This window comes from Erythranthe guttata, chromosome 5 (genome assembly GCF_056151865.1).
Source record: "Erythranthe guttata isolate IM_541 chromosome 5, IM_541, whole genome shotgun sequence".
NCBI lineage: Eukaryota > Viridiplantae > Streptophyta > Magnoliopsida > Lamiales > Phrymaceae > Erythranthe > Erythranthe guttata.
The window spans coordinates 5,023,652-5,038,116 of record NC_142537.1 but is presented as its reverse complement, the minus strand read 5'-3'; the positions used below and the strand labels follow the sequence as shown (position 1 = coordinate 5,038,116).

Sequence of the window (14,465 nt, the reverse complement as noted above, 5' to 3'; positions counted from 1 at the left end):
TTATAGCGTAAACATATTAAAATATCTATTTGATTATGCAAATAGAAGAAACAATTGTTTTTTACAAATGAAAATAAAGGCAACAATTCAAAGGTCAAGTTACAGAATAACCAATTCAATTTGCTGAGGTACTTGTTCTTTAAGGCGTTTCACAACTTGTTCCTTAATAAATTCCTCAGTGTATATTGGTTCAGAGCTATATAATCTATCGTAACGTGGCTCGATGATTACTTTCTCAAGCGCGACACATTTCTCAATCACGTTCTTGAGTACTTCAACCTGATTCGGGACACCACAATAGCCACAAAACTTGAACACTTTAAGCTGCTGGTGAATAAAACTTTGAACTTGAAGATGATGCCGGTGAGAAAATCTTTGAATATTATCGTATCGAATAAAATTAAACATCAAAGTATCCGGGTACTGCATCTGAAAAAAGAAAAGAAAATATGAGTGTGAGATTTTTCTTGAAAATTATTCACAAAAATCAAGTAGGAACATACGTTTAAAACGAATTCTCGCAAGTTGGGAGCCGCCTTCATCAAATTTGTCAGTCCCGTATCACTTGGGTATCTATTTCGAGAATCAAAAAGTTCATCGCCCATTACGAACACCACCAACTTCTTCAGTTTAGGGAGTTGAAGAATTGTGGGGAGAAATGTTTCCTGTGAAATCAACCAAGTAAATATTAATAAGCGCTACGGCATCTCTAATTCTAAATAAAAGAAAATAAAACACAATATAATTCTATCGTCTAACCTCAAACGATTTCATCTCCACCGTAAGAATCTCCAATTGGAAACCGCAGCAAGCAAAAGCAGAAAGTGCGACTGCGGTAGAAACTTGACTATATGCCCGACAAATAGATACCTCAACAAGCCTTAGGACATTCTCAAGGAAGAGGCTTTCTACTTTCTGAAGAGTAAGTGAGGTGAGATTCGGGGCGGTAATCTTAACCGATTTCAAACAACTCTCGCAGCCGTGAATAGAAAGTAAGGTGAGGTTTGGGGTGGAAACCTTAACCGATTTCAAATCGTAGCAGCGGGTTAACTCCAAGTGTTTCAAGACAAGGGATGGACCACCACAAACTTCAACATTTACTAATTTCAACGAGCGATCAACAACCAATTCTTCGAGCATCGGACATTTACTTTGGAAAAACTTCATATCTTCCTCTGTCACATCAACAGATTTCAAACACAATATTTTGAGGAACTTGAAGTCAATTTCGGAACTAGTATTTTGAGTGAGCAACTCTTGGGGTAAAGAACAATTAATTAGGCTCCAGTTGTCTGTGGTAAGATCCAACTCTAACCTCTGCACGTGCCTCACAATTGCAAAGTTAATCCATCGGTTAACGTCCTTCTGGAACGTTCTGCTCAACCTCAGACGGATTACGAAATCTTTCAAGATGGCGGCCTTGTGTTTTCTGAGGACGGAATTCACCCATTTCACGTACGTTTCCCTCTTCTCTTTGCATGATTCGAATCCTTGTTGAGTCCCTTTTTGTAAAGAAGAATGTGGATCAAAGTTGAGACGGTAAATATGTTTCCACAAGTTATGCCAGCGAGACGAGAGAACACTAGTGCATACGGCTTCCTTGAGCGACAGTAAAGAAATTATATCAACGAGAATGTCGTCGGGCAAGTGACTTATCCGATCATCGTCACCGTAAACTACCTCGACACGCTATAGGGAAAGAAAAAAAAAAGAAAGATATATAAGTTATAACACTCCGGGGCTTTTGTGATTCTACATCCGGTGAAATACACCATATAATCACACACCATAGATCTGCACACAAACTGTTTACGGTCCAATTTTGAGAAGGCATGAAGAAACGGCATAACACAAGAAGACACGTATGCGGTTAGATGCTACATCTCGTTATTTACATTGGGTGGATTTGATCCGTTGATCTACATATTATCGAATGTGGCCCAATTCTGCCATGGGCATAATCACAAACCCATTCATATGTATATTACAGATTGAAGAAACAAATAGTAGCAATCAAGGAATAAATAATTCTGATAATTCCCCAAAAAGAAACACTCAATCGGTTCAGATTGAAGAAAAAGAAAAGAAAAAATAATTAATTAATTTGGTTTTTGGAGAGAACTCACCTTCTTGGTTTGAAACTTGGCGACTCGCTTCCCTCCCATCTTGATTCGATCTTTCGGATAATTAAAATTATTGAATTATTTACTCAGTGAGTCATAATAATAATTATTTATTTAGTGAATCACAACTGTTGGACTCCGATTAGGACTCTGTTTCCGAAAAAACATGGAAATTCTGTTTCCATGTGTAAATTTGTATATTTTAATAAATTCGTTTTTTATTTTAATATTTTTAAATTCGTTTTTTTATTTTCAACTCTGCTAACATATTCTTGGTTAGGGTGAAAGTCGGATGGATCGGATCGGATCGGAATCACCATTTTCGGAAAATTTCCAAAAAGTTTCGGAAGTATAAAATCAATTTCAATTTCAATTCCGAAATTTTCGAAATCTAAAAATTCATTCTAATTCCAAAAGGTTCGGAAATTTCGGAATTTCGGAAAAAAATCGGAAATCACATAAGCTTAAAAATTTCAAAACTTAGTGAAATTTTTCTAAAATGTTCATAATTTTACAAAAATAAGAACATCCACGTCGATGAACGTAAAACTAATAGCTACTAAATTTCAGTTCAAAAAATAAATAAAAATAAACACAACGTAATATCTAATAAAACTTCTAACAACAATTCATTATGTCAAAATCCAAACAAAAAATTATAGGTGTATTTTTCGGAAAAATAAATATTATATAATATTTATTATTTATAGTTGTATTTTCGGAAAAAAATCGGAATTTTTCGGAATTAATTTCGGAAATCAAATCGGATCGGAAATCGGAAATTCCAAATTTATTTTATATAATTCCAATTCCAATCTAAAAAAATCAGAAAAAAATTCGGAAATCGGAATTTCGGAAGTCAGAATGGAAAAACTTGTTCAAAACTTTTCGGATCGGAACCGGTGAAAATTGGAATTTTCGTTCCAACTTGCACCCCTAATTCTTGGTATCATCTAGGAAAAAAAACTATTTTTTGGTATTGTCTCATTTGAAATTTTATCGTACTTTAAATTTAATAACTATATTTTTTATTAATACAATTTTTTCAAGACATGTTGGAATCTTTTTACAATTATTCTATTATAAGTTATGAGTTATAACTATGAGTTTTTGCAGTTTTGTATGATATTAATTTAAGAGAAAATACTAGTAGAATTTTAAAGATGAGCTTACACTTAGGGCTCGTTCGGTTACCGCTATAAGGTTCTATTGACTAAATAGTAGGGGCTAATAACATGTTCGGTTGGCAAGATTCACATTTTTTCGAACCCGCTACTAAATCAAAGCCCGCTATTACATGCTACTATTTCATTAAATTAGTAGCACCCCCTGTGATTAATTTTATAGGGGGGCGACTAAAAAGGAAAATACAATTTTATCCTTAAAATCATATTTTATTATTGTAAACTAAGTCGTTTTATAGACAATTCATATATAATAACTGATTTTAACAAATTTAATAGAAAATCTAATCTAAAAAACCGAACATGCTGCTAATTAAATAATTAATTAGTCAGTAGGACGTTAATCCAATCTCATGTAATCCAATATAGATAATCGAACGAGCCCTTAGTAGTATATTCAAGTGAATGTTTGTCGTTCTACAATCACATTATAGTGGAAGAGAATATTTATTAGAATGGTCATTTAATTGTTACTATACACAAATGAAATAATTGTTAATCAATTATTAATATCAATAAATTATGTGGGCAATGGGATATATCAATGTGTGAGAAGAAAGTGTGCTTAATGATTAAACAGATTAGTCCATAGATTAAAAAAGTTGATTTCAACAAACTCGAGGATAAAATAATCACTACATGTTTAAAAAATACTCAAGAAAATTATAAAAATAAATACAGTAAAAAGTGATGGATTGATAGTTTAAAAAAAAAGAAATCTATCCTCATTAATAATTAATTATAGAGTTTTCTTAGAAAATTATAGCTAATTTTGCCAAAATTTATATTCATGGAAATAGAAACTCGTTTGGATTTCTTTCCATGCTTAAATTTGTAGCGGTGGAAATCAGAATGGTATTTCTGAATTCTGCCAATTCCGATTCGAAAATATTCGAATTTGAAACTATACTTTTCATCCCAATTTCCGAAGTTCCAATTTCGGATTCTTTCGAATTTATTTGGAATGGTATATAAAATTATCGAAAATTCCGATTTCCAATTCGATTTTAATTCCAAATATTTCTATGGACTTTCAAAATATATAGTATAATTTTATGATATATTTTATAATTCAATAATATTACTTATGTTACATTTTATCGGAAAAATATAAATACCAAATGGTTAAGCAAATTAAAACCCTATAAAATATTAGTGGGTATCAAAAAATTTATGTTGTATTTTTCCTTATAAGAAAATATATGTCTCAATTTGTTATTCCCACATTTGTTTTTATTTATTGCATTTTGTCAAACTCTCTTTTGAGTTTTCTTGCATTTTCCTGCACAAAAAAAAAAAAAAAAAGATAGAAAAATATTGTGAAAGTATTCATTATATCCGAATTTGGAACAATAGATTACAAACTAATGTAATTTCTCAAAATTCCGTCGGTTCCGAGGTATTCCAAAATCGGAATGAATTTTTGCATTCCGATTTGGGTAAATCGGAATTATTTTTTGCCTAACTTCATACCATAAGGGGGTCATGTGCAGAATTTCAAAACCACAAGGGGGTTATATGCCTAAATTCATACCATAAGGAGGTCATGTGCAAAATATCCAAACCACAAGGGGTTTACGTGCCTAATTTCATACCATAAAGGGGTCATGTGCAAAATGTCCAAACCACAAGGTGGTTAAGTGCTATTTACCCTTCCGATTTTTTGGAACGAAAATTGGAACTCATATTTTTACTTCCAAAAATTATGAAATTTTTTCGAAAAAGTCATTTTCAATCCATTCCTTCTGAAATAGTAATATTAGCATGAGAGAGTAATATTACGGTCGAAGCCAGCAAAATTGCAGGCCAAGACGATAAAATTAATTAATACAGTAAAACTACTGATTCATACAGTAATTATTGTCTCACACAGTTAAATTACTGTCGAAGTCAGTAATATTGCAGGCCAAGACAATAATATTAATTAAAATAATTATTATAAAGAATAAACAAATTTAAAATAAAAAAATCAACGCCGGAGACTAGCTGTTGACCTGCCGAAGAAAAAAACACATTCAGAAGAAAAAAAAAATAAAAAAAAAACAGAATGTCAACGCCGGAGACCAGCGGTTGACCTGTCAGGAAAAAAAAGTTATAAAAAAAAAAGAAAAGAAAAAGAACCGGCGATTAACGGCGGCTGACCGGCGGTCTCCAACGGTGGCGGTCAAAATTGGTGTCAAAATTGGGGTCAAAATTGTCTAATGTGTGAAATTGGGCTAAATTGTGGTGTAAATCATAAAATTGAAGTTGAATTAGGATTTCAAGGAGTTGGGGATAATTTTGGTATGGGATGTGATAAATGTCGTTCGAGCTTTAATAATACTGTTTCGACTTCAAACGTGATTTTCATCATTTTTAATTCCAAATTTTGCAAAACCTGATAAATAGAATTTGTAGTATTTTGGGTTAGTTTTCTAATACAACTTGAATCACCAAAATTGGATGTCAGACGAGAAAGATATACATGAATCAATGGATACTGCCCATAATTTTGATGTATTGCGGTATCTAAAATTCAAAATGTGACTCATTCATGCATAACTTTTTCACACGGTATCCAATCTAGTGGATTTAAGTTGGATTAGAAAGTTAACCCAAAACACTACAGTTTTCGTGTTTCGAATTTTGCCAAAATCAAAATAGAAATATGTCAAAATCAAGTTCGAAGTCAAAACGACATTAGTAAAATTGAAATGACATTTAACATTTCAGTTTTGGTATATATAAAAGTGTTTTCCTTATTTGCAAATAAGTTTAAATAAAGTGGATTTATATGCAAGATAAAAAGTTGGAAATCCCCCTTTTTAATAGGGATTATTTCACAAAACCCACTCGTCACGTAACTCCAATTACAATCAGCCCAAATTTATTTCTTATTTTTATGATAAATTCAAAACATCTTTTATTAATAAAAATTAATTAAGTATCACAATTATACCCTTAGATTTATTATAACGTATCTTAGTGTTGAATATAACAACATAAATAAACGTGTATCTCTTTTTTCTCTCAGATTTGATTTTCTGCCCTTTTTTTTTCACCCCACCGGCGCCGCCTCTTTCTTCTATCCCCACCGGCGCCGCCCCAGCCTCCATGCACCTGGCGCCGCCCCTGCCCCCATTCGGCGCCGCCTCAGCCCCCATCCCTATTTCTCTCTCTTCAGCGTAAACGATGGATATCTAAGCGGTGGTAGAAGAAAAGGTAATTTTTTTTTTTTCAATCCTCTTTCAATGGTTTTAGGATTTGTGAGGAGCAGTCCCTATTTAATAACGATATTGTGGGAAAAAACTATTAATTCTTATAAATTAATATTTTTGAACAAGATGATTATTATATTAATATTTTATGTACATGTTTCTGAAAATTTTGGGGCGAACAAGATGATTTTATATATATATATATATATATATATATATATATATATATATATATATATATATATATATATATATATATATATATATATATATATATATATATCATGGTTATCGGATCGTAAAAATATCTCGTATCGTTTTGCTCCACATCTCGTACCGTATCGTTATCGTATCGTATCGTAAGATATTTAACCAACTATTAAAATAGTAAAAAATATATATCTATATTATAAAAATATTATAAACATGTAAAATTTAATACAACTATTTATTTCGAAATAAATATAAACTCAAGTTTCAACATCATATTATAAAATATGACAAAAATCATAATTATTTATGAAATAACAACATCTAAGAGGGTGTTTGGCTAGGCTTATAAGATGTTAACAATAACTTATAAGATGTTTAAGAGCTTATACGCGATTCTAGAGTATTAGGTAATTTTTTTTTAAGATCTTAAAAATTCAAAATATTATAAGCTGTTGGAGGAGAGCAAATAATCTTTTTTAAAGTATATTTACCCTGTCTATTTATTTAAGATCTTATAATGAGTAAAAATAATTTGTAAGATCACTATCCAAACACTTGACAAAAATATTTTTAAAAGTAAGATGTAACAACTTATCAACTCTTAAAACATCTTATCAGTTGTTCAAAAGAAGCTTAGCCAAATGGGCCCAAGTACAAATTCAAATAACTAATTTCTAAAATATTCGATCTCTCATAATTTTGAAGATCAATGTCACTTAAGTCATCCTCATCTACCAATTTTAAACGGTTCATCATCATCAATCGCAAAACTCAGTAAAAAGGCCTTAAAAAGGCCTTAACTATCCATATATATATTGAATTAGGGTTGCGATATTATGAAGATTGGTGAAGAAATTTGAAGAGAAAAGTGTGAAATAGGATTGGGATATTGAAAAAATTTATTCAAAACCGTTTTTCAGAACAGTTGATTGCATTTCTTCCTTTTTTTTTTCTTTTTTTCTTTTTTTTTTTAATTGTCGACTAATATCGTAAATATCGTATCGTATCATGATACGGCGATACGGTACGATATCTCGCGATATTTGACGGTATTTATCAATAAGCGATACAGAACCCGAGTTGTATCGTTTTGATTGGAACCGTACCGTATCGCGATATATATCGCGGTATATCGCGAGATTAACTACCATGATATATATAATCATCTTCCGCATTGCTTCATGGATAATATTTTTTAATACAATTTTGGCATCAGGACTATATAGTCATGGATGTATCCATGACTAGCTCCATAAAGTAGTCATATTAATGCTATATTATATAAATCTGTTGAAACGGAAAACGAATGAGGAAACAATAATTATAATTAAAAGGAATGATAGTGGTGATAAATTACATATTAGTAGGTTAGAAAAATTTTGTTTATGAAAGCTTCCCAAATTTGGTACTCACCAACGATGGTGTGACAACAAACTTTGCTTTTGGAAATTGGTTTTGATTTCCTAATTAATTTTTTTTCTTGTTCATATTGATACAGTGACCCTCGTCGGCCGTGTTGGTGGTGGTGTACTGATTTTGCACTTTTTTCCTGGATATAGTAGGGGTTTACGTTTTAAATAGTTGATTTTCGAATAGTGAATTTATGTTCTATTTTTTAGTTATGTTAGTAGTGGATTACGTATGTTTTTAGTAGATTTCGATAAGTTTGTTGTTGATTATGTTATTAATAAAGTGGATTACGTTAATTTTTCGTAATTGTTCTTGCACTTTTTTCCAGGACATAGTAGTGGTTTACGTTTCAAATAGTAGATTTTCGAATAGTGGATTTACGAATAGCGAATTTACGTTTTCTTTTTGGAGTTGTGTTAGTAGTGGATCACGTATTTTTGTAGTGAATTTCGATAAGTTTACATAGTTGTTTTGGTTAATTAATAAGTTTATAGTGAACTTTTCGTAATCAAATTCGTTAATGACATAGTGGTTTTCGTTAATTACAGAGTGGTTTTCATTAATTACAGAGTGATTTTTGTTAATTGATAAGTTTATAGTGGATTTTGTAATGAAATTTGTTAATTACATAGTGATTTTCGTTTATTACAGAGTGGGTTTTATAAATTACAGAGTGGTTTTCATTAACTGTAGAGGGTTTTTGTTAATTACATAATGATTTTCGATAAGTTTATAATGGATTTTCTTAACGAAATAATATAACTCCATAGTGGTTTTTGGTAAGTTTATATTTAGATTTTAATTTTTTTTTTTAAATTTAACGTTAAAAAACAAAAGTATAAAAAATAAAAAATTGAAATTAAAAAAAACGAAAAATAAACTTTTTGAAAAATAAAATTACATTGTTCTTAAGAAAAAATCGAAAATAAAAAAGAAGTAAAAACGAGATTTTTGGAGTTGATTTGGGAGCGTTATTTGGGGCATAAATCTTGGAGCGTGATTTGTGGCCATAATTTTGTAGGAAATTTGGGTGTAGATTTGAAGCAGGATTTGAATTTATCAACATAATTATTTTTTTAAGTTTTTGGAATAGTTAATTGGAGCATATAGGGTATTTTGTATTGATTGGACTTATGGCAAATATAAACTATTAAAGTTGGATTTATTAAGAAGTCAAAATGCTATGAAGGGTGTTTATCAAGTAGCCTCTTTTTAATAAGTGCTTTTGTTATGGGCCTACTTGCCATTTATCTTAATTTTTTTTTAAATAACTTGTTGGAGAGAAAATATGATTTTTTTTTTAAATATCTCTACCCAACTTTTTTTTATTTAAGATCTTATAATAAGAAAAAATAGCTGATAAACTCGTTACCACAACCATGGTTATCGGATCGTAAATATATCTTCTATCGTTTGGCTCCACATCTCGTATCGTATCGTTTATCGTATAGTATCGTAAAATATTTAACCAACTACTAAAATGGCAAAATGTATATATCTACATAATAAAAGTATTATAAACTTATAAAATTTAATATTTTAAAGTCAAACACTCATAAATAGATCCAAAATCCAAATTCAAGTTTCAACACCACATTATAAAATTGGACAAAAATCATTATTGTTCATCAAATAACATTATCGAGATTCAAATTCAAATCCCTAATTTATAAAAATAATATATCACTCGCAATCTTGAAGATCAATATCACTTAAATCTTTTTTATCCATCAATTTCATACAATTGCCTTCATCTTCATTTTCATCAATCTCTTTAACTTCGTCAACTCGAACTTTGACTTTTCTTCTCTTATTAATCTCAAACTTTAACATTTAAATTTCTTAGACATATCTCAAACAAGCAGCCGCTTTGGGCCCAAGTGCAACGGGGCCCAAAAAAAAGGAAAGAAACTCTTCACATTTACATATAATCTAAGTTTTAATATAAAAGTAAAATATACCTTTACTTAGACATGGCCACAGGGCGGGTCGGGTCCGGATCCGGATCGGACCCGCCGGGTCTGGGTCCGACTTTTCGGGGATCCGAAACCGACCCGCGGGGAGGCGGGTCTGGGTCTGGGGCGGGTTCACCCGGCTCCATCCGGGTCCGGTCCCGGTCCGGTCCGGGTCCACCCGGTTTTTCAATTTTTTTTTATATTTTTTTTATTATTATTTATAAGAAAGGAAAAAAAAACTTATATTGAAACTTGAAAAAACATGAGATTAACTTTAAATTCAAAATAAAAAAATAATTGAATTTAAACACTAAACAATTTTAGAAAAAAATGAAACGAATAAGACTTTGAGACATAAAGTAAATAAAATTAAAGTTGTGAAGATTGAATTATGGGTATTTATAAGTGAAGTAATAAGTGAGAAATTTTTCAAAATTTCAAAATTCAAAAAATATCAAAATTCAATCTTTCTTTTAAATTAAATCGTATTTTTTTTATATTTTTCAAAATTAAATATATATGCATTTGTTACTAGTCGAGATTTTTGATATTAATAATAGTCAACATGAAAATTAATAATTTATAAATATTAATAAGTTCTTGTCAACAATTGAGGTTAATCGATTTAAATTTGTTACTAGTCGAGATTTATATTTTTAATTAATCATCTTATGATAAGATACACAATAATATTAATAATTTCTTGTAACAATTGAGGTTAATCGATTTAAATTAATTGAAACGAGTTATAATCTATTTTTTTAAATAAACATATTATTTTATTTTTCATTCGATTTTTTCACACGGTCGATTTTAATAACATAAGTGAATTTGTAATAAGTCAACACATTTGTTTATATATTGAATTGATTCAATACTTTATATTTTTCAATAGTGGAGATTACATTGATATAGTAATTAATAATAGATGTTTTGACGTATTGAACCGTGATTCTATATATTTTTTTAAAAGTTTCTTATATTGCATTTGTTAAGTATTTAATTAAAATTATTTAATAATAATTAATATGAGAAATTTTTCATAATTTCAAAGTTAAAAAAAAATTCAAAATTCAATCTTTCTTTTAAATTAAATCTTAATTATTTATATATGCATTTGTTATTAGGGGAGATTTTTAAATATATATGTATTTGTTATTAGGTGAGATTTTTAATATTAAAGATAATGAACCTGACAATTAATAATTTATTAACATTAGTTATTCAATTGTTATAATCATTTTATAGTATTACTTATAATTATATATTTATAGTTAAGATTAATATTGCAATAAATAACTTTGCCCGAGTGGTTAGTGTTCACTAATCAAATTGGGCTACCCGGGTTCGAACCCCAGAAGCTGCATGTTTGGTGATTATTTCATTAAAAATCCGATGGACCCAACGGGTCCGGGTCTTCGGGCCCCCCCGCCGGGTAGACCCGGCTAGTCATGGCCACGGGCCGGGTCTGACCCGGACCCGGCCCGTTAACTGCCCCACCCCGGCCCCGGCCCGTTGACCATGGACCCGAACCCGGCCAAATACGGGTCGGTTTCAGGTCCCGACTTCTTGGACACGAGACCCGCCGGGTAGACGAGTGGTTTAGTGGGCACTAACCACTCGGGCAAAGTTAATAAATTATTAATTGTCAGATTCGTTATCTTTAATATTAAAAATCTCCCCTAATAACAAATGCATATATAAATAATTACGATTTAATTTAAAAGAAAGATTGAATTTTGGTTAGTGTTCACTAATCAAATTGGGCTACCCGGGTTCGAACCCCAGAAGCTGCATGTTTGGTGATTATTTCATTAAAAATCCGATGGACCCAACGGGTCCGGGTCTTCGGGCCCCCCCGCCGGGTAGACCCGGCTAGTCATGGCCACGGGCCGGGTCTGACCCGGACCCGGCCCGTTAACTGCCCCACCCCGGCCCCGGCCCGTTGACCATGGACCCGAACCCGGCCAAATACGGGTCGGTTTCAGGTCCCGACTTCTTGGACACGAGACCCGCCGGGTAGACGAGTGGTTTAGTGGGCACTAACCACTCGGGCAAAGTTAATAAATTATTAATTGTCAGATTCGTTATCTTTAATATTAAAAATCTCCCCTAATAACAAATGCATATATAAATAATTACGATTTAATTTAAAAGAAAGATTGAATTTTGAAAAAAAAATTAGTTTTGAAATTATGAAAAATTTCTCATATTAATTATTCTTAAATAATTTTAATTAAATAATTAACAAATGCAATATAAGAAAGTTTTAAAAAAATATATAGAATCACGGTTCAATACATCAAAACATATATTATTAATTACTATAGCAATATAATCTCCACTATTGAAAAATATAAAGTATTGAATCAATTCAATATATAAACAAATGCGTTGACTTATTACAAATTAACTTATGTTATTAAAATCGACCGTGTGAAAAAATCAAATGAAAAATAAAATAATATGTTTATTTAAAAAAATAGATTATAACTCATTTCAATTAATTTAAATCGATTAACCTCAATTATTGACAATAACTTATTAATATTATTGAGTATCATATCATAAGATGATTAATTAAAAATATAAATCTCGACTAGTAACAAATTTAAATCGATTAACCTCAATTGTTGACAAGAACTTATTAATATTTATAAATTATTAATATCAAAAATCTCGACTAGTAACAAATGCATATATATTTAATTTTGAAAAATATAAAAAAAATACGATTTAATTTAAAAGAAAGATTGAATTTTGATATTTTTTGAATTTTGAAATTTTGAAAAATTTCTCACTTATTACTTTCACTTATAAATACCCATAATTCAATCTTCACAACTTTAATTTTTTTTAGTTTATGTCTCAAAGTCTTAATCGTTTCATTTTTTTCTAAAATTGTTTAGTGTTTGAATTCAATTATTTTTTTTATTTTGAATTTAAAGTTAATCTCATGTTTTTTCAAGCTTCAATATAATTTTTTTTCCTTTCTCTAGAAAAAAAATAAATAAAATAAAATGAAAAACCGGGTGGACCCCGACCCGACCCGGACCCGGATGGACCCGCCTCGCCGCGGGTCGGTTTCGGGTCCCCGAAAAGTCGGACCCGGACCCGGACCCGACCCGCCCCGTGGCCATGTCTAGACCCGGCTACCCGACGGGTCTCGGGTCCAAGAAGTCGGGACCCGAAACCGACCCGTACTTGGTCGGGTCCGGGTCCATGGTCAACGGCCGGGGGCGGGGCGGGGCAGTCAACGGGTCGGGTCCGGGTCAGACTCAGCCAGTGGCCATGTCTACCTTTATTGAATAATCTACTTGTTTTGCTGATTATGAGGCAGCGACATCACAACTCCAAGAAAAAAATAAATGTGACTTATTTTTTATTTTATTTTCAAATTCTTTTATAATTTGGACATATTATGAACTTTTCATGTACGCAAAATTTAGCAAATAAAAGAAAAAAAAAACCCTTATTTTCAAATATGAAATTTCTTTTTTCCATCTTTTAGTAGAATAAAAATCCTTAAAAGTAATAAAAATATTTCGAGTAATTTTGCTTTTTCTACTTAATGTAATTTATTATTTTAATATATTACTTTTTTTTGGCAGTTTAATGAGGAAATTATTAGAAAAAAAAAAAAAAAAGAGAAAAAGAGAGATTATAATTTTCCCAAAATTTACTTAGGGCCTCGAAAGTTATAGAACCGGCCCCGAAAATGCCCCAAGTATATAAAAAATTATAGAAAATAATGCATGCTTTGTGTATGTGTACATCAGTATATGTGTAGTGTCATATGCTAAGATATACTCTAACAAATAAGCAATGACACTATTTATAGGGTTGTTATCACCTTAAGGGTCAAATATATTTTAATGTGCACAATGACCATTGAAGGGGACGTTACAACATACTAATCAAAATATTAAAAACAATTTTAACTCTTAAAAGTTTCTCAAATTTCCAACACGATCTTGCTCATAGACAAAAAACATGTGATTCCAGTTGGCTTTTATCTTGGGCTCGCGACTCATTTGTCGAGTTCGAGTTAGAGTTCGAACTTTTGTCGAGTTAGCACGACTCATTTAAACCTCTAGTATAATCAACTATTAATACCTGCACGAAAGGTGACAGTCATTCTCTTAGAAATAACTACATTGTTTTATAGAATTTAGAATAAAAATTGTTTACAGAGTTCAAAAAATTAGCTTTAATTATATGCTTAATGATTGTGTTGAAAATTGGTGTTGCCAGAATTATAACAAATTACCAATTTGTTTATATGAAAAAAAAATTACAATGAAAAGAGAGAAAATCACAAATGTCTCATCATTCTGAAATATTGTCAATGCATTATGAAAGTGAACCTATATAAGTCTGTGT

The 14,465-nt window shown here is 30.9% G+C and overlaps 1 protein-coding gene and 1 long non-coding RNA gene across 2 annotated transcripts; one reads left to right on the top strand and one right to left on the bottom strand.

The window, feature by feature from the left end:
- On the bottom strand, nt 1-2,299 carry LOC105962415 (putative FBD-associated F-box protein At1g05080). The gene is made up of 4 exons (XM_012986721.2): nt 2,127-2,299; nt 760-1,689; nt 504-665; nt 1-429 (listed from the first exon to the last, which is right to left on the bottom strand). Exons 1-4 carry the CDS (start codon nt 2,163-2,165, stop codon nt 100-102), a joined length of 1,461 nt encoding a protein of 486 aa, XP_012842175.2. The 5' UTR covers nt 2,166-2,299; the 3' UTR covers nt 1-99.
- A 3,989-nt stretch (nt 2,300-6,288) lies between these two features.
- On the top strand, nt 6,289-8,444 carry LOC148770481 (uncharacterized). Its single transcript, XR_016031232.1, has 2 exons — nt 6,289-6,508; nt 8,216-8,444. It is a non-coding gene; the product is annotated as an uncharacterized LOC148770481 (long non-coding RNA).
- The last annotated feature ends 6,021 nt before the right edge of the window (nt 8,445-14,465 follow it).

Coding starts and splice junctions, on each gene's coding strand:
- LOC105962415 (XM_012986721.2), bottom strand. CDS start 2,165: ATGGGAGGGAAGCGAGTCGCCAAGTTTCAAACCAAGAAG. Junction 1,690..2,126: donor CCAAGTTTCAAACCAAGAAG/GTGAGTTCTCTC, acceptor CTTTCCCTATAG/CGTGTCGAGGTAGTTTACGG. Junction 666..759: donor TGGAGATGAAATCGTTTGAG/GTTAGACGATAG, acceptor TTGATTTCACAG/GAAACATTTCTCCCCACAAT.